The 20,808-nt window shown below is 41.8% G+C and overlaps 1 protein-coding gene across 4 annotated transcripts in view; it reads right to left on the bottom strand.

Annotated features, from left to right (window-relative positions):
- Positions 1-20,808, bottom strand: part of Otud7a (OTU deubiquitinase 7A) — a 339,117-nt gene that overhangs the window by 67,960 nt on the left and 250,349 nt on the right. For all 4 annotated transcript variants that reach the window (XM_074061818.1, XM_074061817.1, XM_074061816.1 and 1 more), the window contains one exon: positions 12,991-13,209. In XM_074061818.1, the coding sequence (XP_073917919.1) occupies positions 12,991-13,209 (219 nt within the window). The remainder of the gene's footprint in view (positions 1-12,990; positions 13,210-20,808) is intronic.

Genomic DNA, 20,808 nt, shown 5'->3' with positions numbered 1-20,808 from the left:
AACCAATTACCTCAAGAAGTTAGAGAAGGAACAGTAAACAAATCCAAACTAGAAGGAAGAAAATGATATTGATCAGGACCCAGTGAACTTGATCTGGAAGAGGTATCTAAAGTTGGTGGAGGGACAGAGTAAGTGTGTAATAGTGACCCAGTGTGACCTGCAAAGCTTAGGGTAGCCCTTGAACATGCAAGTGAAATAAATGCATTATCAGACTAGCAAAAACACCAGAATTTACGAATATTAGGCCTGCATCTAAAAACAACTGAAATTACATACCAGGATGGTATAACAATTTTTATTGTATATATACCAAATAATTAGCTTCAACATATATAAAATAAAAGTTGATAGCATGAAAGGAGAAAGAGAAGTACCCATAATCACAGTAGGAAACTAGTATATATATTTTTTGGCAGTACTGGGGTTTAAACTCAGGGCCTTGTGCCTGAGAGGCAGGTGCTCTACCATGTAAGCCATGCCTCCAGTCCTAATATGCATACCTTTTTTCAATAGCTGGTAGAATAAGTGTAGAAAAACCATTAAAGATAGAAAAGATCTGAATAATAGCCAATTTTGGTGACTCATGCCTGTAATCCTAGATACTTAGGAGGCTGAGATTGAGAGACCAGGGGTTTGAGTCCACCCAGGGTGAAAAATTAGCAAGACCCCATTAACTTGGGCATTAAGTAATACATTTCTAAATAACTTCTAAGCCAAACAAAAATTATAAAATAAATTAGAAAGTGTTTTAAATTTAATAATGAGGAAGATGTGCATAAAAATTGTAGGGTTTCGCTAAAGTTCTGCATAGAGAAAAACTTGCTTTGTGGAACTATACACATAGCAAAAGAACATAAAATAATGTAAGTTTTTTCCATCTTATGAAGCCAAAGGAGAAAAATGGTAAAACAAAGGTGAGAGCAGAGATTAAAGAAACAGGAAATGAATGTACAAGAAAAAAAAAAGAGAGATCAAAGTAGGTACTTTGAATAGAGTAATACAATTTGTAAGTCCCTACTCAACAACATTAATACATGAATACAAGGAAAATTACAGACTACCACCACTGGAAATTCAAAAGAGGCCATCACTATAAATTCTATGATCAATCAGAAACAGTAAGTTAACGCCAGTAAGTCTGGCCATTAGGAGTTTTATTGGCCATAAGAAAGAATGAAACTATGTGGTTTGAAGGTAAATGGATGGACTTGGAGGACATCATGTTAAATGAAGGAAGCCGGGTTCAGAAAGACAAAGCCAGCATGTTTTCTCTCAAATATGAAAGACAGATCCAAAGATAAACATACAGACAAAACCAAGCATGATCATATGCACAACTATAGGTAGAACATGTTGGCAACAGTGGAACTACACTATGGAACTTGGGAGAGGAGGGAAAGGAAAAGAAAATGGTAGTCAACAATCTCAAATACTTCACATCTGCACAGGGAGAGGGCAGAACGATATGTACTGGAGGGCAGAACGATATGTACTGGAAGGGGGGTGGGAAAGAAGGAAAAGGGAGAGTAACGGAGGGGGTTGAAGTGACCAAAGTAAAGCACAGTCACACCTGGGATACATTGAGAAAACCCTTTGGATATTGACTTCATTATTAATAATGAAAGATAAGACTAAAATACATACAGTGTGCTAGGGGTACTTGTGGGAAGGGGGGTGAAGAGAGGAGATGAAGGTGAAGGAGTATGGTTGATGGGCTTCATATACATATAAAACTATGAAACCTCTTGTAACTGCTTTAAATGAGATGGGGAGGGGGAAGGTGGAGGGGGCGATTTAACCAGTGCACAGTGTAAGGCTATTCAATATTGATACAACAAATCCCCTCTTTACAATGAATATATGCTAATGAAATGGACAAATTCATTGCAAGTATTTCAAAAATGACATGAGAGTAAGTCACAATTCTAAATAGTCCAAAATCTTTCAAAGAAATTAATGTTTTTTTTTTTTTAAGTAATAGCACAACTCCACGACCACATGGCTTCACAGTGAATTTTCTCATTCATTTAAGGAAGCTGTTAACACAAATCTTACAGGAACTGTTTCATAAAATGGAAGAAAAGGAAAGACTTTACCATTGCTTTTGTGAGACCAAACCCTACTGTGGACATTATTAGAAATGAAAATGAAAGACCAGTATCTCTCATGAACATACACATAAAAATCTGGTAGAAATACTTGCAAATCAAACTCAGAGAGCTGTAGAAGGATAACACCATGAGTAAATGGGGTTTATTCCAGAAATGTAAGTGTTGGAAACCACCTGATAATCAGTGTAAATCCACCAATGTTCAGGAAAAAAGGAAGAAAATCATATGGTCATCTTAACAGCTGCAGAGAAAGCATTTGATAATTTTTAAAAATCTTATTCATGGAAATAAAAATCTTAGCACAGTAGGAAAAGAAGGTCACTGCAATTGTCTGATATAAAATATTTACCAAAAAAATCTTAAAGCTATATTATATTTAATGTTGACCTGGTGGAAGCTTTCCTCTGAGAATGGAAACAAAGCAAGGATGTCTGCTATTACCTTTGCAATACAACAAGGCACAAAAAGAGAATAATAACAATAAGCCATAAGGATTAGAAAGGAAAAAGAAAACTGCCATTCTTTGTAGTTTATAGACTGTGAACCTAGAAAGTCTGAGGAAGCTACAAACTACTAGAATTTATAAATGTATTTATAGCTCAGTTGTTATTGATATTTAAAAAAGAAGTTGTTTATAGGATAAGAAATTAACTGAATAGAGATAAATCTAATGAATTATGTTTAAGACCTTTACTTTGAAAACTGTCACATATTCGTAAGAGAAAATTAAAGAATATATTATGCCAATGGATCAGAAGATATAATACTGCAAAGACATCAAGTCTTTCCCAATTGGCCTTTAGATTAATTTATAGGAAAATTTATAGGAAATTAATGTACATATATTCCATGTAGGTTAATTTATACGGAAATGGAAATGCTGTGGATAGCATAGATGAATTTAATAAGAAGAAAACTGCAAGACTACACAGTATAAGACTTATAACATCATCATTTTGTTCTAAGGACAGACAAACCAATCAGAGAGAGTCCAGAATCAGACTCCCTCTCACTGTCACCTGGTTTATATGAAAGGCTACACTGCTATATAACAGAGAAAGGATGGTTTCAATCAGTGGGTACCAGCTCAGGCTGACAAATATATGGGCAATTGGATTTTCAGCACACATCACGCTATATATGAAAATTGTTTTTAGGTGGCTTGTACATTTAAATGTGAAAGGCAAGAGAGTATCTCCAGGACTTTGGGATAGCCAAAGATTTCTGGAAGTTAACTAGAAGCTATAAAGTAAAGGGGGGAAAAGGTGAACTGAACATTTTAGTTAAGATCTTCTGTTTGTTAAAATTTATTAGTCAGATAGTGGTTTGTAAAACACACCTGCCAATGGATCCATATGCAGAACATATTAAAACTCAACGAGAAGACAATTTTAAAGGGGTCAAAAACTATGAGAAAGCATCCATTTAGGCCACTCTGCTTTGTGGTCTGTGCAATGTGTTCCTCTATCATGGACTGTGTACTTTTACATTTGACCCTCTCCAGGAGTGTTCCTTTAGAGATTTCCTCTGGCACTGGTGATTTTTTTTTTTTTTTTTTTAGAAAACCAAGGAATTGTACAATTCTTATTTGGAACTTGGCACTCAGCAGAAATTAGCCTGAGAAAGAAGGTGACAGTTTTGAAGGTTCTGAGTTGGACGAAGAAGGCATCATGGTACAGGACAGGATGACGAGCACACAGAGCTGGGCTCTCACCTGGCTCTGCCATTTTAAAGACTGGGGAGGCACGGGTGGACTGTCTTGCCTCTCTGGCATTCTCTTTCCTTTCTGTAAAGTGGAGATCGTGTTGGCAATTGAGTGCCGATGATGTGAGATCTGGAGAAAATTAATGGCACGTGTGCATTGAGCCTAGAGTGGGCCTTCAATACTTTATGATTACTGTATTAAAAACAAGTTACCACCCCACACCATATAACCATATCCATGGCTCTGATTATATAAGAAAGCCTAATAAAAGGATATGGTTTTCTTGGAGGGTTCAGAAATACTCAGCTTGAAATTTGAAATCGTTAGAATCCACCCAGATAAATGCTCTACCTCTAGCCACAATATACTGTAATATACTAACCCATGCAAAATGGTTAAACATGGCACCTTAGGAAATTGGGAAAAATTTCTTGTTCACAATATATCCAATATGATTTAATCTCTGATTCTGGATCTTTTAACACAATGGAATTGTGGCAGACTTTTATGGTGGTCCAAAGATTCACACCTCCTGGGGTACACCCTTGTGTAATCCTCCTCTTGAGTGTAGGTGGGACCTGATGTCACTCTTATGATTCGGTTATAATCAGGGCCAAGTAAAGAGATATGGGGGATGTAAGTAGTTGGCTCTGAGTTATCAAACTGGAAAAAGTCTTGGGTTGGTTTGACCTAACTGGGTGTACTCTGTAAAACAGGGCTTAGATATTAGAAAAAGGGGAAGTCAGAGGGATTTGGGGAGAGAGGGTGGATAGAAGGTGTAGGGGAGAGGGGAGAAAGAAGAGAGAAGAGATTCTATGGCTGGTCTTGAAGAAGTCATTATGTTGAAAAGAGAACTACAAGGCAAGAACCAATGCAGCATAGTTCCCCTGGTGGTCTTGGACAGACTCATTTTCCTTCTTTTCCCATTTATAATTGTCAAGAGTAATGTAGAATGTGCTAGAAAGCAGCATCATGAGATAAGGAGGGCCCTGGCTCTGTGTTCCCTCTAGGAACAGCCTGTCTCCAACATTTTAGCTCAGTGATTACTGTTTCCCCATGTATAAAACACAGAAGAGGCTACCTTCTGGGTTCCTCAGCGGCAGTTGCAAGTGGGGCATTGCAGATGAGACTCTGTCTACCACACGCAGCTTTCATGAGCCTTGCAAAGAATCCTAGGCTTCTTTTATCCCTTGCTGCTTGTCTGTGATAAAACTGCTTCATGTAACTTTTGTATTTGTGTGTTGTGTCTTACCAGCCTTTGGAAAGTAATCAGTGTGCAGTGAACCTGCTTCATACCTAGGTCTCTCAGGCTGTCTGTAGAATTTGAGGGTTTCTTTAGCTAACAACTCACAAGAAAAAAAATGGGACCACAGTCATTCACCTGCAAGGAACTGAACTAATTCTGTCAACAACATTAGAAGTGGATCCTCTCCTAAATGAGATTCCAGATGAGGATACAGCCAGTTGATACCTTGATTTCAGTCTTGAGAGGCTAAAGTCTACCAGACTGCTGACCCACAGAAACTGTGAGGTGATAAATTTGTGCTGTTTTAAGCTGCTAAATGTGGGGTAATTTGTTATGCAGCAACAGAAATAAGTATAGTGTCCTTTAGCTAAAGAACATTCAAATAGGAATTCTGTCCATTAATTTCCCATTCCTATCCCAGGAGTGTTCAGGGGTGTCCAGGACACTTGCCCATGCACTTGAAGGTAAGGGGACCTATGCACAGAGAAATACCTGAACTCAAAAGAGCAAGCAGATGACTCCTAGGAGCTGTGCAAAGAACACTGGCCCAGACTGGTGCAAGCATCACACTGGGAGAGGACAGGACTCAGCCACCAAGAGTGGCTGTGTGACAGATAGCAAGGCTAGTGGGCTGATTTAAGCTGGCTTTCAGAAGTCAGGACTCTTACTTAGCTGACAGTATTTCTGGAGCTGTAAATTGGATGTGATCACCCTGGGAAGATGACCCAGCTATGACAAATGCCAGCACTTTCCAGCCTCTGTAGGACTAAAACTCATCTAGGAGAGGATCCACTTCTAAGCTTGTTGACAGAAATAGTTCAGTTCCTTGCAGGGAATGACTGTGGTCCCATTTTCTTTTGCTAGTTGTTCGCTGAAAAAACCCTCAACTTTTAGAGACACCTTGAGAGACTTAGGTATGAAGCAGGTGCTATTCCAGTATCTCCAAATGGAGATGCTCAAGGCAAAGACATTCTTAACACAAGGAGGGTGATTAGGGAGGTTGGGAAAGGGTGCACAGTTCAACGTTCCTATTCCTGGCTTTGGTAGAGTGGTTATTTACATCTCCTCCCATAATCACATCGCTTAGGAACAGTAAAAAAGAACAAAAGAGCAGATATCATGAATATCTTAAAACTTGACAATTACAAGTGAACATCATTAAGGGAGGCTGTTGGTTTCAGGTGTGGAGCTATTAGTCACTTAACTCCTGACTTTTCAGAGCAACATTCCTGGGATTCATGCATGACAATGGGACCAATTAACTTGGGCTTTAGAACAGATGGTCCCACACAGTTTAAAATAAGATGTCCTTTTGCTCATCACTCACTAAAACACTTCCGTGAAAGGAAACAAAACATGACAATTTTCTATGAGAATGATGAGGAAATTCTTTATTATTATTATTATTTTTTTTTTTTGTAGAACTAGGGTTTGAAGTCAGGTCTTTGTGCTTGCAAGGCAGTTTCTCTACCCCTTGAGCCACACATCCAACCCAAGAAGAGGGAATTTTTCCCCTTAATGTGACCCTATGTTTTTTTTTCTAGTATCAGTGGAATGCATGAATACCCCAGGGCCATATAATGAGAGCTGCCACCCTAGGGATCCCAGAGATGTCACTCTGGGGCTCCCAAGGTGAAACTCAGCTCCGTCCCTTATTTGGGGACACAGTACCAGGTCCACAAAGAAACATGGCCATTCCAGGCCTGCCACATTGGGGCTTCTGCTGTGAATGATGGGGAAAAGTCACTCTAATGTACCATGGGGTCAGAAGACAAACCTGGAATGTGCAGGACTACCTTTAGCAGGAAGGAACTGTCCCAATAAATAGGAGGTTACCAGAAACCGCATGAAGTAGAGGGAAGGGGGCGTACGACAGTTTAGATCTTGAATGTTCTCCAAAGACCCAAGTGTTGAAAGCTTGGATCTTAGACTGTGGTGCTAATGGGAGGTGGGGCCTAGTGGGAGGAAGTTAGGTCACTGGGGGCATGTCCTTGAAAGGGATATTGGGATCCCAGTTCCTTCTCTTTCTCTTTGTTTCCTGGCTGTCATGAAGTGAACAGGCTTCTTCCACCATGAGTTCCCACCATGATGTTCTGTGCTATCACAGACCTAAAGCAACAGGGCCAAGCAACCATGGACTGAAACCTTTGACACTAAGCCAGAATAAAATATTTTATTGAGTTGATTACCTCTGGTATTCTGTTACAGTAAAGCAAAGCTAATGAAGGAAGACAGAGATGAAGGCAGCAGGCTGTGGGAACTACTGGAGTGGAAACTACTTCCTGACCCTTTTCTGCACCAAGCACAGCGCTGCTTTTAGTCCTGAGATCTCAGCCTCAGCAGTCAAATTCACTGGTTAACTCCCAGAGAACAGGTTCCCTGACTTATTGGCAGCACATCTAGCATCATGGACTATTTCCTGCTTGAAACACCTTCCCTGGGCTTCAAGCTGATGTCAACCCCCGGTTTTCCCTGCTTCCCAGGCCATTTGTTCTCCATCTCCTCTGCTGGATTCTCCTTCTGTTCTCAAGCCTCTCTTTTTATGTCCCTGCTCCACACTGATGTAGACAACTGATGCGCATTGCTGCATGCTGCTGGGGGTATGGTAGGAAGGCTTTTGAGAAACTCACCCAATCCCACAGATTTCACCATACACTGGAACGGCCACACTTATACTCTTAGCCCAGACTTCTTTCCATCTCCAGTTTCACATGTTCAACTGGACAGCAACTTTACAAGTATCATCAGAATCTTGGCCTTTGCCTGAAAGGACTGGTCTTTTCACTGCCCCTCTATCTACATGGCACCACTACCTACTCATGTGGTATGGGCAACCTTTTTGGGGTCACACTTGATTCTTCTTCCTGCTGTAGCCCCATCCAATCCCTTTCTGGAGGTCGGCCTTCAAGTCATCCTGTTTCAATATCTACCTATTTTATCACTTTCACTGCTACCCCACAGCCTGGAGCCCCTCCAGACTAGAGCAGCTGCCTCTTCCCTGTTCTTCCTCCCTCTTCTTGTATAATCCCATAGTCCATTCCTGACAAAGCAGCCAGAATCCATCACATGGGAATCAAAACCTGTCACTCTTCTGTTCAAAACTCTCTCAGGGCTTCACATCCTGCCTACAGTTTAGCAAAAAGTAGTTGTGATAAAGGCCTAAGCCCCAGGTCCCATTCCCTCAGCTTTGTTCCCAGATCCTTCCGCCTGGGGTGCATGTGTGCATGTGACACTGTCTTCCTGAAGCATTCCAAGCCTGTGAGACCATACCCCCACCAGGAAAGTTCATGCCCCAGACATGTCCCTCCACTCCTCCCCTCTGTCTGCCCTCCTCTGGTTTGCTCTGGATCCCTCCCTCCTTCTTGTGTCCCCATTTTTTGCTTCTTGGTATCTCCACAGTAGCTGTCATTGCCTCACTTTATTTTTATGGACTACTTGTTTATGGTCTTTCTTTGTCACTGGGCTTTAATCTTCTCACAGGCAGTGATTTTTATCTGCTTCATGTGCAGAGACAGCCCTTGACCTAGACATGGATTATTTGGGCATGCAGTGCAGGTGTCCCTGTGATGGATCTGTCTCAGTTTGGTAGCTGCTACTCATCTCTGACTTTCAGGTGGAACAAAGTGAGGCTCAAACAGGCCAGACAACTTGACCAAGCTCTCCCAGCCAGTCAAGGATTAGAGGTAGGGGTGAGTGAACTCTGAAGCCTGTGAGTCTTCTCCATCTTCTAATTTATCTGGCAGACTCCCTGCAGCCAACTATCCTCTCTTGCTTCCCATGGAAGCAAGAGGCAATGCCCCAATTCAAAGGTGTTTCTGAATACTTTTTTCTCATCTATATTCCAATCTCCTGTCTCCTGTGTGTGTCTGCAGTAACTACTATGTTACACAAATCTGTCTCTGCTCTTTGGCCCACAGACACACTGAACACACCCTCTTGCCAGCATGGAGGTTAGCTCCAAGAGCAGGCACTGGATGTCACTCCCCAAACCTACAGACCCTTGATCTTTGATTCTTCTTATGTGTAAATGCAGCAGTGTCACCAGATGGAGAAATGAATGAATCCTTGGGTTCTCAATGGCAGACTAGTCATTAGAAAATGAAAAGCATTTTCCCTTCCTCTCTCAGAAGGTTGGTCAATTTTAGCTACCAAAGACAGGGCCAGAGACTGTCATGGGGTGGGAGTGGCTTGTAACCCCCAGTACTGTAAGGTGGGGAAACTGATTTTCTCCACTTGTGGGAGCTGTGGGAGTTCAAGGCTGGCACCCATCAACATGTAAGCCTCACATATAGACAGGGCTGCCCATGTGCCTTGGGGAGCCATTGACATCTGAACACCCACATTACATAGGCCTGGGAGACTGCAGTTAGGTCCCCAAGGCAAACCAGTTGGATCTCGGGCAACACAAACTGAGTGAAGGCAATTTTTTAAACTGTTTTCTGGGTCACATGACCCCTTGGTTACCATATAGCTAAGAAAAGAGGAAGTCTCCCACCTGTGGCTCTGTGACCAAATGCTATTTCCTCTCAATCACCAGTAAGTTAACCAACTCCGAAACAAGCAGACATTTTTCACTCCATGTTTTTTCATATCTATAGTTCAATCTCCCATGTATACATATAAATATTCCATATAAATAGCTTATTCATAACTCTTGTAAGCATGAGACTAGAAAGAGGAATTTACACTTTCCACCCAGCAATACTGGTGGCTTTCTCAGATCACGGTTTTGAGGTACAGTTCTGTTTTCCCCACAGATACTGATGGCAGAGGCCCAGAGCTTGGGAGAGGAGGGAAAGAAGAGTTGCTGCATTTTCATGAGTGGAGGATTGGGAAAAGCTTGGCACAGAAAGGGCCCAAATGATGAGGAAAAGAGAAGTTCAAAGGAGTCAGATGGATGGTGGGGTGGGGTCAGGTTTGTGCTTCTACCAGCTCAGAGACTGCCTGGCTCTGCAGACACCAAAGGTGCATTTGCCTGTGCACCTTCCTTGCTTTGCAGGGTGGGCGATGCAGGAAAGATGGAGTCTGAGGGTAGCTATCTAAGGCAGAACTCTGACCTTTAGACTCACTTTGTATCATAAGCACTTTGAACTATTCTCTCTCTGAGAAGTAGCTGGTACCTGCTGAAGGCTTCCTGCTAGTGTAGACCACGGACTTCCCTGTGGCTGTGTGGGCTGGGCCTAGATCTCTGCTGCCATTTCTTTCCGTTCTCAGTGCACAGCACATTTAACATCTTAACTCAGTAAGTCTGAGTTTTCAAAAGATGTTTCCAAAGGCTGGATGACTGAAGTCAAATAGTACACTTTTAAACTGTTAATGCAGAAGGTAAGATATAAACAAGTGTCAGAAATTGATGTGATAAAGTGGTCTCTCTTTACAAGTGGGAGTACATGTTCCGAGATCCCAGCGGATGCCAGAAGCCATGGCTGATGTCAAACACTCAGCACTGAACCCTGCAGATACTCTTTCCCTACACACACGTACCTATGACAGTTTATAGATTAGGGATAGGAAGAGATTAGCAGCAATAACTAAGAGTAAAACAGAACAACGACAATAATATGCTGTAACAAGTTATTCAAAACTTACAAATTGCTTCTTTCTACATGTTTGCATATAGTATGTTGGCTGACCATGAGTAACTGAGGCCTCTGAAAGTATACTGTGGATAAGAGGTGCTGCTTTATATGGAAAACACAATAGGAAAGGTATTCAGAAGCAAAGGCTTTTGCTAGACATGACAGGGCTGAAGGCAAAGCTGACACGTGGACTCCTTGCTCACCCCTAAACAGTACTGAGCTTCAGATGAAGCCTATGCTCAGGTGACCACATGCTATTACCAGCTACTGGTGCTAAGCTTCAGGAAGGACTAAGCTGATTCTTCATTCAACTGAGAGAAACTCGTGAAACCTGTTTCTTTCTTAACCAGTACGACTTCTCAGTGAAGAGTGGGTTTTTGTTTAAAATACCTTATCTAAATTAGTCACATGGAGGCACTGACAAACTGGCCAGTCTCCACAGTGAGGGATGTAGATCCCTCTGGATTGTTTTGGTTTTGGATCAGACAATGGCATTGAGGCGAGACCAGACAGGGCTGTGGGTGCCACTCACTGGGCTGTTTCTTGTGGCTGTGAAGCAGCAAGATAACAATCTGTCCTCAGTCACAAGGTCTTGAACTCCACCATGGTGAATGTGGATTTAGATCCTGCACTAAAACCAAGTGTGCTGTTGGTGAGGCTCCTGTGTTCTGTGGCTAAGACTTGACTGTGAAGATGAAACAATAAGGTTCACAACCCCAATCCCTTCCTTTGTCTAAATGCATGGTGTGCTTCAGTCCTGGAGCAGGTAGCTGAGGTTGGCCTTTGGATTACTCTGACCAGCAGTAGCCTGGAACCAAGTATACCCAGAAGCTCCAAGCTGCTCACAATACATCAGCTTCCTGGCTGCTTCCTATTTTCCCTGAGGATCCACACTCTGTCCTCACGCTGCTCTGTGCCCAGAGGGTGAGTTCCATGGGCCAACCAGTGAGCTCCCTGCCATTTGCCCTTCTGCCCATGAGAGGCACTGGCCAGTCTATGTGGTGGAGAAGGAGTGTGGGTGGAATCTCCCCAAAGTCATGCTCTCTCTACATAACTACTTATCCTTTGCTGCTTTGTCAGGCAAAAGGTGGCAAAGGCCCTCCCAGGGATATTCCCAAGCATGACACTATCTTTGGCTGGTATCCATTGCTTGGTAAACAGTCTCTTTACAGAATCCTTTCACGGCCTTCATTTTTGTGTGTCATCTTTGCTTTCCTACTGCTCCTCTCAGGACTGCATGGACTGGTCCATCCACCAGTGTCTGACATCTAGATCTTTCTTGTCTGTCTTCTTCTGAAACACAGGTGCTTGGCAATGGCTATTGTTTCTTAGCAAGAGTTGAGTTAAGCTGTACTCCCTAGCAGCACAGTGCTGGCTGCAGCACTCCACAGATTCTCTCGCTGCCAGGTCAGGGCTCTGGGAGTGGAGGTTCAATGCCCTACAAGATGGGAAGGCCCTGCTTCCCTTCCCCAGAAGGAAAAGTGGTTCACATGGGCTGAGGACATGCTCTATGTCCACTGTCACCCCACACTGGCAGGTGTGGCCCCCCCACTGAGCAGTGCGTGGCTTGGGAAGAAGAGCATAGGGTCTGTGTCTGAGAAATCCCTGAATACATGATTTGTGATATTTATAATGCAGGTGGTTATGAATAAAAGAGGTAATGTTTTGTCTCTGGAAGATTATCAGTCTGTAGCAGACATTTACTTTGAACCAGTTGTTTTTCCACAGGAATGCCAGAGAAGAGACATTTGGCTTGCTTACTGTGTTTCTTCCTCATGGGATGTTAGGGTGATGAGGAGACTGAAGCCAGGTTTTGTGTCTCTTCAACGAGGAAGCTAGAAAGGCAGGAAGGGCAGGAACTGACAGCTACATATGGCTCATGTCATTTAGTTCTCAAAGTTTCCCCTGGCTGGAAAGGTTCTCATCTTTGTAGATGGGAAGCTGAGGTTCAGAGAGTTTACATAACTTGCTCATGTGCAGAGAGAGAGACAGGGGTCCCCCGTTTTTCTCCACAGCCCAGGATCTTTCTTATCTTTGCTCAGCACCCACAGAGGAATAGGATGGGGAAGAGAGAAGCAAGACAAAGTAGCACAGGACTCTCTTGGAGGGGGCTGGGATTTGAGAAACAATGGAAACAACTCAAGAGATTTCAGCACCACTGGCTCATCAGGCCCTGCATCCAATGCCGAGTGAGAGCACGGCAGTCTTCAGAGCAGGATTGGGACAAGCATTGAGAATCCTGATGGGAAGCTGTTCAGAGCCTGAAAACACGAATCTTTCTCCTGCTCTTAGCCAGCTCAATCACTCATGAAGCCTGAGGACATGAGCTTGCAGGCAGAAGCCACTTACCTGCCTGCTCCAAAGCTACCATGGTTGCCTGCTCAATCAAGTCCCGCTCGATGAAGCTCCTGAAGTCTTCACTGTACACACTGAGATCTGGTAACTGGAATGTGTAGATTGGCATCTCTAGAGGGAACTGCTCATTGTTGCATTCATTTGCCACGTGGGACCTGGCCAAGGAGACAATGGCTGAGCTGGCGTGGGAAATCCCCCGGGAAAGTCGCTTCTCTGTAGGGAAGAAGGAAAGAGAGCCATGAGGACTACATCAGTGCAAGTGTACACAGACATACAGACACACACACACACACACACACACATACTACACATAAACACTTTCATGTGCACACATGCACCACACATGGGCACATATATTCTTAAGCACACACATGTCTACACATGGACTCAGCATAAACAACACACAATGAACATACATATACATACAGCACACACCAAATACACAAATGTGCACGTGTACAAACATACACACCACTCATGCATATAATTTGCACACAACACACACCCATGGAGATATAGGTGCATATACACACTGTGTAATACATAAACACACTTACATGTACACACCTACTGCACAGGTACATGCACACACATGCATGCATATAGTATTTAAAAGTATGCTTAGGTATATGTGTAGGTACACACACATAGCACACATGTACAACATATTCATTCACATACATGTATACACACTACACAGTATATACATATGCATGCATGCACATACACTAGATACTATGGGCACCTATGGGCACATATACCCATACACATATATTCATACTCATGTACCATATACTATGCATATACCACACACACAGTGTAAGGGCATATACACTGTACATAAATCTGAACACACAGAACACCATACTGTACCCACACATGTGCACACCCCACATGTGCAATGCTACATATATGTACATACATCAACAAGCATATACTTCTACACACTCACATCCTTCCCACACCAGCCCTTCTATCTTATAAGACTTTTCTACCCTGTAGGCCTTCCTGCTGCTGGCTAAAGTTATCAGCATTTGGTGTGTGGCCCTTCCTCATGACAACTCATGAAACCACTCAGAGATGAGCTGTGAGCCCACTGCACACAAGTCCACGTCAGCACCATCAGAGAAGACCAGGCTTGCTTTTGTTCTTTAACTCAATCCATGAGAGCTGTTTTCTCCCAGCACTGAATGGTACCAAGGAGACCCCTCTTTGTTTTCATGCATTTACATATTTAAAGCAAGAAGCATCCTGTTTAGGCTTTCTTGACTGTGGTTTAGACTTTCAGACAGAGGTTATTTTATTAGGGACACAAATATGACATCTCTTGCACAATCTCTCAGATATGATCATCCACTCTGGTCTAATTCTTCTAGAACTTTCTTGGCAAGGAATGAGACATGTAGTGCAGGATTTCTCCAAAATGCCATGTATTGCCTTGTTGGGAAGTTGATCACTTAAAAAAATAGATACATTTGTTCTCTTGACACAATAAAAGCATACCCACTTTCTAAGTTCTGTGTTCAGTGGCTAACATTTAACCTAAATAAGAATTCTTAAACATATGATGTGGGGGATAACTGTTCAGTATTTGTGATCATGGGTAATTATTTTAGCAGAGGTCTTATTTGGCTCAGAAAACCAGGATTACTACAGGTGTTTGGGTCTGAGTACTGTCTAAATCTACTGGCAGATTCCTGAGTGTATTCGTAGTGTCCTAAGGATGCTGATCTTGCTTCAGACTGGCCTGTTTCCTGGTAAGGATGCTTGTCAAAGGCATATCCCTGACCAGCCATGGCCACATGGAAAATCCCAGCTGGTGACTCCTTCCAGTGAGGGAGGATTCCGACAAACTTATTTGTAAGATCAGAAATGGCCAGGAATGGCATTAGGGGAATTTTGTCACAATAGACTAGCAGGCAGGCAGAAGCTTTAGAGCCTGTGGAATATAAAGCGTATGTGCATATACTACATGATACATACACTGCACATAAATTTGAACACACAGGACACACTGCACACATGTGTGCACACCACACATATGCACTTAAGTTAATTCTCAGAAGCCTGATGTATCTGCCCATTCACATGAATGGAAAGTCACAGAGACAACCTATTTTAGAACAAATGGTCTTGATTCACCTCAACTTCATCTGAGATAATATGATTAAGTTATTTTGTATTCTGAGGAATGGCAAAAAGAGAAGTCAAATCACAGAGGCTACTAGAAAAAAGAGAAATGTTTGTCACTGGGAAATGTCCCCATGGCTTCCTTTACTTGGTCCAAATCCTGAGAGCAGAAACTAAGGAGATCCCAAGTGGGTCTGCCTCTTGTAGACATGCTGAGGCACACATCTTACCATAAGCCTTTTTTTGTGTCTGGGAAAGAAGGAACTATCCCGTCCTTGGGACCCAGTGGAGCTGGACACAGGTGTTAGAGAGATAAGGGGAATGTGCAGAATTTCTCCCCTACTAACAAGGCCAACTCCAATACTGATTATTTAGGTCAGGGGAGATGTGTTAACTGTATTTTCTTATTTTTTGTATTTTTCTCTCAGGTATCAGAAGTCTATAAGAGAACAGAAGGCTTGCCAGGAAGTGACTTCATATGCAGAACAACTTGTCCAGAGCCCATCCCAAACTCTCTCCTCTCTGGCTCTGATAACCCAGGAGGTAGCATACCCTATCCTCATCACCCCAAGGCCAGGTGCCAGACAACTTGAGACAGGCCCTATGCTCTGCCCCGAGCCTGCTGAAATTACTCAAAGAAGCCAACCCTAGATTTGCTTGCATTTTCCACAGAAACCACAATAAAGGCTCTTCCCCATGTTCTCCCCTCAATCCCCCTGCCTTCTGACCTTCCTGAATGGCCCTGCTATGCTGTGCTGTGCCTCCTGCTCCCAGGGAACTGTGGGTAAAAACTTCTTCCTCTTCACAGTCATTTCTGTCTGTGATTAAAACAAATCCTGGGCACATGTTAAAACTGGTGGGATAAAACTTTTCTTAAAGGGACAGATATAAACATTTTAGGCTTGTAGGCCATGTAGTTTCAGCCTCAACAACTCACCTCTGAAGAACAAAGCAGCCATCAACACCACACATGAATGGGCGTGGGTGTTTTGGCAAAACTTAATTTAAAAACAGACAGTGCAGATTCAGTTCATAGGTCATCACTTGCTGACCCTTGGTTTAGATTCTGGGATGCTTTATTTTCCTCTTAGCATATTGTATTTTCAGAAAGAACTCAACTAAGGGAGATGTAAATCTAATTCAGAAATGCTACAATTTGTTTTATTTAAAATACACATGCCTATTAAGACACAAGGCTTAATTCATAAGATGATGCTACAGAAGGCTCCTAGTTTTTCCTTAAATGGTATCTTACAAAAGTTCAATGGAACAGGGAGAGAGGTGCTTAATTGGCTGGGATTTTGCCAACATCTCTGAAAGTGGAGAGAGGAGAATCCTTCCATAAGTCTCATCAGGAGGATGGGATTTTGGGTTGGTTTGTTTGCTGTGGTCAAAAAAAGCAGGAGCTGCCATGTTGTCACCTGTATGGGCTAAAGAGGAAGAGTCTTGACCATGTGGTGCTAAAGGTATGGACAGTCAGGAAAGGCCCTGGTAGAGGATGGAACCAAAGGCCTGTAAGAGATGGTCAGTCCCTCCTGAGCCAGAGCTAATGGCAGAGAGGAAACAGAGCTTATGAACAATGTAGCAAGGACAAGATGGAGAGGAAGACTCAGCATCCAGTCCTAAACCCACCCTGCAGATGCTCAGGAAAAGGGGGAGGGGCTCCACAGTAGGGGCTGGGGATGGTGCTCTGGTTCTGACCTTCCTCTCTAGGGCATAGCCCCAGCAGGTCACTGCCAACTACTGTAATCAAAAGTGTGGGCAAGCAGCCCTTGGGCCTAAGGCAGCTGAGGAGTATCACGTGTACCAGAACAGCAGTGAGTCGGGCCTCCCCTCCTTTCTCCACTTACCCTGGGACTTGAACACTTTACTCCTGGAAAGGAGCAATTTCTAGATCAGAGGTCCAGGAAGGTTCCCTAAGGAGAAAAGCTGACTGTGGGGAAGGGGCAAGAAGAGGAAAGTTTTGAGTCAGAATTAAAATACACAAGGCCAAGCAATCCTCACACTGAGTATATCTCTGAAGGAAAGGAAATTGGTAAGTTGAGACATGTACTCACTGTAGCACCATTCACAACAGTCCAGGGAGGGAACCAGCTCAACAACTCAAGTGTCTATCAACAGATGAATGGATCAAGAAAATCTGGTATGATACACAATGGAATAGTATTTGGCCATAAAAAGAACAAGGTTCTGTCATTTTCAACAACATGGATGAACCTGGAGAACATTGGGGATAAAGCTAGGCACACAGAAAGACAAATAACACATGATTTAATTTACATGTAGAAGTGAAATAAACTGATCTCCTACAACTAGAGAGTGAATTACTGGTTACCAAAGGGAGAAGATGGGAGGGAGAAACGGAGATAGATAGGCTGGCGGTTGGCTATTGTAGGGTTCCACAGAACCATAGGGGTGACAACAGTTAACAATAATTTACTGTGTATTTCAAAGTAGCTAGAAGAGAGGATTTGCATGTTTATGTATGTGTCTGTGTATGTCTGTGAGAGAGAAACAGAAAGAGACAGAGAGAGAGAGAGAGAGAGAGAGAGAGAGAGAGAGAGAGAAAGAGAGAGAGAGAAAGGAGGGGGTCTTGATTTGTATCCCAGGCTGACTTGAACTCACAATCTTGCTGCTTCAGACTTCCAAGTGCTGGGATTGCAGGCGTGTACCAACATGCTCTGCCTGGAAGAGGGGATTTTGAATGTTTCCTGAACAAAGAAATGATAAATGTTTGAGATAGATATAATAATTACCCTGATCTGATCATTATACATTGTATATGTATACTGAAATTGAAATATCCCACTGTAACCCATAAATTGTACAGTTACACTGGGCAAGGTGGTGCACACATGTAATCCCAGCACTCAGGGGGTAGAGGCAGGAGGATCATGAATTTGAGGCCAGCCTGGGTTACACAGTGAGACCCCAAAAGTACAATTATGGATAAGTTAAAAAAATAAAAACAAAAACATTCAAAGTCCTCCAACTCAAGTGGCTTTTCTCCCGCATTTTCCATTAGAGGACCAGCCAGAGTCCATACTGCCTGCCTTCCGCCTGGTGTGTCCTGCAAGCTGAGACAACAGATAACCACAGGCACCAGGAACTCACAGGGAAACTGAGGGAACATCCACAGAAGGCAAGTGTGATAAAGAAAGTCAACAAAGAGCTACGCCAAGGGAAGCAGAATAAATGGGCCAGATCTATAAGTGAGCCTAGCAGACATGTTGAGAGAGATAAAAAGAATGTTAGAATGTGAAATACAAATAAAGACAAAGAACTAAAGTGGAATGAGCATGAAAATACTGATTCACAATAGATGCATGAGAAGAAGTGAGTTAGGAAGTTTGAACCTCGGGTGGAAGAATCTCTTAGGAGACAAGAAAAGGAGCAGCAAGAAGATGGGGTGGGGTGGGGTTAGGAGAAAGGGCTACAAAGAGCTCAAGGAGAACAATGTGGCCCAAGAATTTTTATTCCACTAAAACTGAATTTAAGCACATAATATAAACCTTTGTAGCCTCTTAAGGTCATTGGTATTCACCATGCAAAAACACTCTGTGAAAGTAGTCCTGGAGAAAACATTCTTTCAGCAAAAAAGAAATTAATGCAGTCACAGGTCCCTTAATGACAGACATATGTTCTGAGAACTATGTCATGTGAGAACACACAGAACATATGTATACAGACCTGGCAGGTCTAGCTCTGTCTCTCAGTGTGGCCTCCTGAGAGGTAAGCATGAGGCATGCGAGCTGCTCCCAGTGTGACAGGGTATGCTTCTTTATAGTAAATTATCATTATTTTTTATAAACAGGAGTGCATTCTAAAGTAATGATAAAAAGTTTATTGTATTAAGGGCCAGGTATGGTGGCTCATACCAAATAATCCCAGTTACATAGGAGGGGGAGATAGGAGGAGTGTAGTTTGAGGCCAGCCTGGGCCAAAAGTGTGAGACCCTATCTGAAAAATAGTTTAAAAGTAAAAAAGCCTGGGGGGTGTGGCTCAGATGGTAGAGTGCTCAAGCACAAGGTCTTGAGTTCAAACCCTGGTATCACCAAAAACAACAACAAAAGAATGTTATAGCAAACACCTATACCACTAAGAGTCATCTCTGATCAAGTATTATGTACCTGATGATATGTCTATTGATATCATTATTTGTTAATTACCAACACTCAATAATGATAGCTACTGTACTTCTATACAATTGGCAGTGCAACAGGTTCATTCACACTAGCATCATCATGAGCAGCTGAGTAATTTCTGTAATATCATGAGGTGATAAGAATTCCTCACCTCCATTACAGTCTTACAGACCAGCATTGTGAATGCAGTCTGTCATTCCCAAAATGTAATTCTGTGACATGTGACCACAGATATGAGCAAATCAAGAAGTTAATTTTTGTCAAAATAAAAATATTAATCATATTTAATCATAAATATGCTTGAGGGCAAGTGGAGGAAGGAAGAGATAGGAGCTTATTGACACACATATATTTTTCAGGTTAAAATATAGTTGCTAATAAGATATTTTTTAAATCATAGAATGAAAACCTAAATACTAGAATAGAGGTAATTGCCACATGAATAAATGTAGAATGTAAATTTTCAAACTAGTAGAAAAAATTACTTAGCCAGAGAAGATAGAAAAGTAGAAACACACAAAAAGTTTGGTAAATAAAATATGCAACATAAAGAGGTATGAGGTAATTAAAGTTAAGTAAGTGGTTCAAATTCAGTACTTGAAAAGCAGAGACTCTTGTTTTGGATAATAAAATAAAATCTAATGAGAAATCACTTTCAAGGATCACATTTAATATGAAAGGATAAGGAAAGGTTCTAGCCAAATATGAACCACTAGAAAGCCAGGGTAGCAGTGCAATATCAACCAAAACAGAGTTAAAGATAAAAACCATTACAGGATACAAAGAGACATCTTTTGTATTGGTAAAAAAGAACACTAGAGCAAATTAACCTAACATACACCTACCAACAGACAGCCTCAAGACAAACAGCAGAAAGGATGAAATTAAGACAAAAACCAGTCCAGGCATATTACAGTTTTAACTCAGTTGTGAATTTCCTAGACAACAGAATAAGCAGTCAAAAAGAACAATATAAGATAAAGGTTCAAATATATTTTTATTATATTATTTTCAATTATATTATTAATATATTAAAATATATTATTATATATTATAGCTTGAATAATAAGGCTGAGCTAACAGAAATAAGGACAACATTCATCCACAATGCTTTTGGAGAGTTGACTTAATGCAAGAGGGCAAGAAGTAATTCTGTGTAAATGATACTAAATAGTTTCAGATATGATTTGTATGTTTAAAAAACCCAAGTCATTCTCTTAAACTGTATTATTTTCATTAATAATATATTTTTCCCTTTATTGTTGTGCTGGGTGGGGATACACTGTGGCAAATATACAGGTTCTTACAATGTATCAAGTACATCCATTTGAATTTCCTCCCTCTACTGAAAAATGTCAATATTAATAACAGAATTTATGTAGGTGACTGGTTGAAAAACAAGTCACTTTTTTCTATGCATCATCTGAACAAAACATGAAACCATAGAGAGGTATGTGTAATATTCTTGAATGAGAGAAAAATATTAAAAATGCCAATTGTTCTTAAAATAAAAAACCTAATTCAATTCCAATCAGAA

Source organism: Castor canadensis, chromosome 19 (genome assembly GCF_047511655.1).
Source record: "Castor canadensis chromosome 19, mCasCan1.hap1v2, whole genome shotgun sequence".
NCBI classification, from domain to species: domain Eukaryota; kingdom Metazoa; phylum Chordata; class Mammalia; order Rodentia; family Castoridae; genus Castor; species Castor canadensis.
The sequence above is the reverse complement of the archived record's forward strand: the minus strand, read 5'-3'. Positions and strand labels throughout refer to the sequence as shown.